The sequence below is a fragment of the Sminthopsis crassicaudata genome, chromosome 6 (genome assembly GCF_048593235.1).
Source record: "Sminthopsis crassicaudata isolate SCR6 chromosome 6, ASM4859323v1, whole genome shotgun sequence".
Taxonomy (NCBI): domain Eukaryota; kingdom Metazoa; phylum Chordata; class Mammalia; order Dasyuromorphia; family Dasyuridae; genus Sminthopsis; species Sminthopsis crassicaudata.
The window spans coordinates 111442501-111450274 of NC_133622.1; the positions used below are offsets into that span (position 1 = coordinate 111442501).

Below are 7774 nucleotides of genomic sequence, written 5' to 3' on the forward strand. Positions count from 1 at the left end.
AGTAACAAAAGTGGAAAACAGCAAAGCCAGCAGTTCAGTCCATGCCTTCTGAAGCTAAGCTCCATCTTCTTTATTTCTACTCTATCAATTATGCTGTCCTATGCCTTATTTTGTTTTGTTTTGTGCATGTATGCATCTGTGTCTATGTGTGTATGTTACCATTTGTAAACTTGAGATATACCAGAAAATATTTTTTTAAGGCTAAGTAAGGCCTGGTTTATGGTTCAAGAATACATCAATAAGGCACAGAAATATATTTTTAAAAGGAGGAAGAAAAGTGCTAGTTATCAATTTTTTGTTTTGTTTTGTTTTGTTTTTTTTCTGAGGCTGGTAGTTATCAATATTAAACACATTTTCATGAAATACACAATTACTGTTATTTTAAATTTTTATCAAATAATTATCACTATTGATATGGTAGCAAAGCATTATCACATGAATTTTCATGGAACTTAGCAAGACCAAAATTAGTCAACCAATAAATTAATCTTCACAGTTTCCATGGGTGCAGAAAAGACTGCTATTTTCCTTCTGTGTGGAAAATGTGATTATCTTTCTCTTTTGCAGAAATAAATATCAGTGCTAAGATCAGCAGTGATTTTACACACAAACAAGTTCAGTGAATTCTTGAAAATGCTATTTCCTCAAAGATCTCACCATTTACTTTGTGAATATCCAAATTTATGACCAACTTCTAAGATTAAAGAAAGCAAACAGCAATTCACCACTAATAGAAAACTTAATGTAATGTTTATAGCTTTATCCTCAGGCTTTTTTATTTATTTATATGTCAGCCATTCTTCCTAACCTTCATTTTCTTTTTTTGTGTCAGGTATTAAAGATTTTCACCTATTTTCTCAAATTTGCTTATTCTTTAGCAGTTAACCAAAATAAATGACAATGCTGAATATTCCTAAACTTTAAAAGTCCTTAGTAAACTTATTCATTGTACTTGAGGGTTTTCAGTTTTCTCATGGAGAAAAAAAATTAATTTAGACATAACTCAATCTTATATACTGTCCACTTGTTCAACTTCTACAATCTTGGATCATAAAATTTGATGTAGGTTGTCTTAATTTCTATTGCAGGGGGAAGGAGAACTCATCAAGAAAATTTTTAACCATCATGTGGAAAGCCTTCAAAGTCCATGCTTCACCCTCAAAGTTCAATTATTATCTTTATCCACTGCTCAATCCATTTCATCACCTGATCTAAATTACTCTCTAGTTCTTCTGGTACATTGCTGGGCAGCCGGTGTACTATTTCATTCTTGTAGGAGGCCAAGGCTTCTTCATAAAGAATTTGGAAAATTTCACATTGAATATTGTTCTGTAGTTTCTTTACTTTATATCCCCTCTTTTCAAGTCTTGTATATAATATAGTATTATCTCTTTGGAGCACAAAAACTATATGAAGCCATCGTTCAGGGAAGAAGTCACAGCCATGGTAATCAACAATAACTCCACCTTCTTTCATTTTATTTTCTAACTCATCAACTACTCTGTCTTCATCCAAAATAGGACACTCATATTCATCATCATAGCCATCATATAACTGTCCTTCTTGTCGCCCACATTAACATATGTCATCCCTGTTCTTGATGCAAGTTCTTTACCTAGAGTAGTTTTCCCAACTCCTGGTATACCCGTGAGCAGGATGTTGGGCAGCATGGTGGCGGTGGAGCCAGCTCCGCCCCGGTCACCTGCTCTCCACGAGGGAGCGGCAAGCCGAGGAGGATAGACAGGAGCGGAGGGGGTGGACCCAAGGGTCCTCACCAGACAATATTTTAAAGTACTATGACATATCCTAGCAGAAAGTAATAGGAGAGACTTGGATTTAAAGATTTTTAGATGATTAGCATTTTTATCAATGAAGCAACTTTGTTGTGACTCAATAAAAAAAAAAAAAAATCAGTTATTAGTCAAAATGTCAGTGTTCATTGCACACACATAAATCAATTTTTCCCTTTAATATATGCCCTCTTAGTGCCAATAAAATGCAAATTTTCACTCAGCTAATGCCCTCTGGTCTAATTTCTAGGAGATTCTCATGTTATTTTTTAATCAATTTGTATCATCTTTATTCAAAAAGTGATACATCAGCACATTCTATGCCATGTAAAATAGGCTTGCTTTGTTAAGCTCTTTAAATATAAATTTTATTTGAAAGAAGAAATCTGCAAGGTTATCTTAAATAATTGAGCAGTTTGTTTCCATGTAAATGCCTGTAAATGCTGGCCCTCATTTTGCTGATGCAAAAATCATTTTTCTTTTTTTTTGTTTTTGTTTTTGTTTTTAATAGAGTTAATGAATGTTCTCTTCCCTGATTAAATTTCACCAAATGTAGTTATTTGATAATAATAATAATAGCATACATTTACATAGAGTCTATTACATGTCACTCATTTTACAAGTATTACCTGATTCAATACTCCTAACACATATGTGTGGTTATTTTCCTCATTTTTACAGGTGAGTAAAAGTTTAAAAAGATAGAGCATAAGAACTACTGTCTTCCTATCCAGGTTACTTATACCTTTGGAATCCAATTCTTACCGTGCAACAAGAAAATTGGTTTTATACACATATATTGTATCTAGGTTATACTGTAACACATTTAATATGTATGGGATTGCCTGTCATCTAGGGGAGGGAGTAGAGGGAGGGAGAGGAAAATCTGCAAAAGTGAATACAAGGGATAATGTTGTAAAAAAAATTACTCATGCATATGTACTGTGAAAAAATTATAATTATAAAATTAATTAAAAAAATAAAAAATATAGAGCATAAGCAACAAACTCAGTATCATACAGCTAGTAAATTTATGAAATTGCATTTGAACTTCCCAATTCTAGGCCCAATACTCTATATATTATGCACGTAGATACCTTTATAGGGACTGAGATTATGACACAGTAATGTTTAATCTGGCATGGGAATTAAAAGTACTATTTAAAAGTACTATATAAAAGCCTATTTAATATCATATTTGGTGTTCATATCATATTTAAAGCAGCCTTAATTTCTAAAGGCTAAATAGTATGATGGATAAAATACTGGACTTGAGTCAGAATAGAATAGGTCCAAATTATGCCTTAAATATTTGCTTCCTAGACAAATTATTTAGCATTTCATGATCTCAATTTTTCATCTATAACATGAAGGAGATAGATTTAATTTTCCAGAGCTGGCCTTCATGACTTAAAATTCTAAATGAAAAAACTCTCAGATAACTTAAGTGGTATGTTTGATGTCACATGAATGGAGGTCACATAGAAGTCTATTTTTTTCTCTCTCTCTTTTCTCACACTGACAATAAGAGCTGTCCAAAAGTGGAATGATTGACCTGTTATAGGAGGTAATGAAGATGAGCCTACTTCTCAGTGGAAGATTTCAAGAAGAGGCTTACTAATCACTTGATTGGCAGGTTATAAGATAGTTTATTCAAGTAATAATTGAAATATATGACCTGGGGCCTCCCTTCCAAATTTGAGATGCTGTGACTCTCTGGGTACACTTAAGAAGTATGTAGATATACATTTTTAGATTAAAGTTCTATTTCTGAGTCAATTTGCACCACAGCAATAATTTTACTTTTGCTAAGAAAGAGCTCCTTTGTACAGTTGTCATTTTTCCCCTTCATAGATTATGAATACAGTTAATCTCAATAATTATTTAAACCAATGACCTTTATGTATTAGTCTTTACAAGAAAAACCTTCAACATCTGGCACTAAGATATTTAGCATGTAATAAAAATGGCCAGATATTTAATTAAAATGTAAGTTATTGTTAGAAAAAAAGGTTATGCTTAGAAAATGTCATTTTAGGAGTGTATTAACAACTACCTTCTAGTATTAGTCACATGTAAAATATATATTTAGTCCTTGACATTTAAAAAGGAAGTTAGAACTGTTTTTGATGGATGCTTGAACAATTTCCTGTTCTGCTGTTTTTGATTCCATTTTTGAAGAATAAGATGTTACAAGCAATGCTGGGAATATTTTATTTTTTTGTGTCCAAATGCTTTTATGATAAAGGAATTAGTCCACAAAGCTTTTTTAAGTTAGAATTGAAGGATTTCAGTTAATATGTGCAAAACATTTATTTTTGAAATGCAGCATTCTATGTTACATCAATTTGAATAAGGACCTATAATTATATTATGTATTCTTATTGAAACAAAATTCAATAAATTATGTATATACATATGTGTATATACATACATTCATAATTTATTGTAAATATATATATATATATATATGTGTGTGTGTATATGTTATTTTCTTATTCTGCTTACTTAAATGTGTATGTAAGAAGGAGAGCTATAACACATTTTATCACATAGGGAGTCTAGGATCTCCCAGAAATTTTGGGAAGGGCAATATAGTTATGAGACACAACAATTTGAAGAGATACATGCTCAGCTACATGAATCACAAGTTTTCTCATGTCTTTTTTCCCCTTGCCTATAAGAGATCCTTCCTTCCTGAAATAAAGGCTGCAGAGAAAGAGAAAACCATTATAAAAAGCCTAGTTTTCTATACATTATTTGAGCTAATAATCACTTTGAGAGTAAAATTTGTGTGTTCATATTTAAGATATGAAAAATAAGACAACAGTGCAATTGCTGAGCACTTGGAATCTCTGGTTAAAGAAATATTATCTCTCTGGGTAGAGAGAAATGATAGCTATTAAACTGAGGAAGCAGAATTAATTTCTACTTTCTATAAGTATCTGACCCTGAGAGATATATCAAACTTCTTGTATTAATCCATATGAAGATCTATGAGCATGGGCATTGTAATATTTTTTCCAGGTATGCCAAATATATTAGATGTTGAGTAAAATGTGTTTTGGCTGTCTGGAGGCAGAAGGACTCCATTTAGGATCATTTAATATTTTTCTTTCCATTTCTGTTAATGTCTATTAATAAACTATGACATCAACATAATTTTTTAAAAGAGAAACTATGTGGCCTCTATATATTCAATACCTGATTTCAATGAATGAGTGTCATTGATAGATGAAAGTTCAAATGCAAAATGGGAGATGAAATATTAGTTTTCTCATTTTTGCAAAAACATTTTTGAGAAATATTTTGTGTCATCCCCCAAATTAGTTTCTAATCTATTTTCCAATCTGCTTATCCAAGAAGATATATGAGGAAGGATTTGTGAATGGCATTATAGAGTTTATGTTGGCCATTAAGATAGGTATTCAGAAAAGTGGAGATAATGAAAAATCCATACTAGAAATGGATTGTAATCTTTGTAAAAACAGCCATGCAAAATTCAGACAGCAGCTGGCTACCAGTTTGACTAGACTGCACAATGCATGAAGGGTGATGTTATAAAATAAAGCTAAAGAGCCAAATTAAACAAGGCTTTAAATGGAAGATTAAGTTTATGTTTTATTCTAGAGAAAATAATAAGCCACAAAAGTCTTTTTAACAAATTCATCATAAATGGTATAAAGCCAGACCTGAAAAAACCAAGACTCTTGAAAATAATATAATAAATATAATATAAATATGCCATAATATATTACAAATAATATAACCATATTACAATATAAAATACTATTTTATAATGTAAAATAATGAGCATCAACTAGTTGGTGTATTGTATAAAGTAATGAATTTGATATCCAGAAGACTTGAATTCAAATCTTAAGTTCAGTTTTCTCTTTAAAATAATAACATATACCACCCAAGGGTGCTATGAGGATCAAATGAGATATTTGTAAAGTGATTTAAAACAGTAAAGTGCTACATAAATATTTAAAATATGTATTAGTATTAATATTTATTCACTTATCCTTATAACTAAATGTTAAAAACATTTGGTGGCACCTATCCCTAAAGTCATCCTACAAATGGAGGAACATGTATTATCAGCAAGATCTTTAAAAAACTCTTGGCAAACTATAATTATAAATAAATATAACAACTCTATCATAGATTTTCTTCTATTATTCTGTGTGTCTCTTTGATAATCTAGTAGATATGATGGACCCCTTTTGTGGAATTATAGTATTTAAAATGCATAACATAAAATTCCTAAGATTATAAAGCAAATAAATGACATTTACACTAAGGCATATATTTGTATCTATATGTGTAATATATCCATATGCACATAAACACATTGCATATATCTATATATGTTATATAAATGTATAAAAATATGTATGTGACTTTTTGTAGGTATCTATGTGTGCATTGATGATCCCATACATAAAGATAAAAATTCCTGGTCTATAGATTTCAGTCACTACAGATCGATGGTTGGCTTATTTTCTGAAGATTAGAAGATTAGAATTCTGAAGATTAGAATTTTTAATAAGGTGCAAAGAAAGTTTTAACATGCAGATCACCAGTTATGGAAAAAAAATCAATAATGAAGTCAAATCAAAACTATTAATTAGTTCTCCAAGAACCACTTTTTTGTGGTACTAGTTTTTTTTAATGAAATACACACATATTATTATTCCTTTTACAAATGTGGGACAATGTGTGATTATGACCTTGGGCTTGCTACTAAGATTAAAAAAATATGCAAAGGCATTATCTTTTCAAGGGAGCTGACTGCATATTATTTGAAAAATTTTACTTGCACATTTTTGGGCATTAAAAAGATGACAAAGATTTCTAAATTTTTGTTCTGTAAGTATATTAAATCGATGTTAATAAGAAAGCAAAAACAGTCCATAATCAGCTATTTCAACCAAAGATAAAATTATAACAGAATTATGTTTTATATGTTGGTGAAACTTCTTGATGGTCAGGCAAGGTTAATACTGACATAAAAAAAGATTCTGATGATTTATTTGTAAATACACACACACACACACACACACATACACACACACACACACACACATGAATCCTTAAAGAATCACAAACAGCCAGACAACCCAAGAAGTAACAGCTAGATTGGAATCTAGAAATGTACATCACCATATCTCTTCTATCAGGGATGTTTCACATAGGAAAATAGAGAATTCAAATATTTAATAGTCTCAACCACTATTCTGGAATAAATTTAATAGTTGAAGATACCAAATCAATAAGAAGGTAGAGAAATCAGTTTGTTCGTTTTTTTTTTCCTCTTATTCATTCTCCAAAGTTTATTAGCTGAGCATGCTATCACTTTACAACTGTAGACTTTTTAAAAGTTTTATATATTATTTATACTATTAATTTTATTCATTGGGAAACAATGGGAAAATGTATTATATTGCTTCCTAACTGATCACTTATTTCACTACTTGTAGAAGTTACCTTTTGCCCAGTTCTCTTAGCAGAAGATTTTGCCTCCTATTCTACATTTTTTTTAAAGGAGGAATGTGGAGAAGAAATGAAGCCATGATACAAAAACACTTTCTTCTCCCATTTTTTTCATCTCAAAAGCCCCAGATTTTTTCTATTTATCCTCTTTTTCTTAATCTCTGACCCTTCTTTCTAAACCCCTATTTCTACATTTGATCTCATTGCCTCCCCTCTTCTCTAACAATTATCTCCCCTCTGTAAAGTTAAATTATCACTATCAATTTGTTCTTTTCACATTGCCTCTGAATGTGCTAGATTCTCCCTCATTCTTAAAAATCCTTCTCTAGATCCTGTTATCCCCTCAAGTTATTGTTTAATTCACTCTTCTCCCTTTTTTAGCTAACTCTTTGAAAAAGAGGCAGAGAGGAAGTGGAAGGAAACTGAAAATTTTCTAAAGTTTCTCCTTCCACTTCCTCTCTATCTATATACATTCTTTGAACATT

At 30.9% G+C, this 7774-nt stretch overlaps 1 protein-coding gene across 1 annotated transcript; it reads right to left on the reverse strand.

The window, feature by feature from the left end:
• Positions 1–792: 792 nt before the first annotated feature.
• LOC141546266 (adenylate kinase isoenzyme 6-like) lies at positions 793–1670 on the reverse strand. The gene is given in 2 exon segments (XM_074273948.1): positions 793–1565; positions 1568–1670. Coding segments are annotated over 2 exon segments (510 nt in total). The 3' UTR covers positions 793–1158.
• Positions 1671–7774: the final 6104 nt, after the last annotated feature.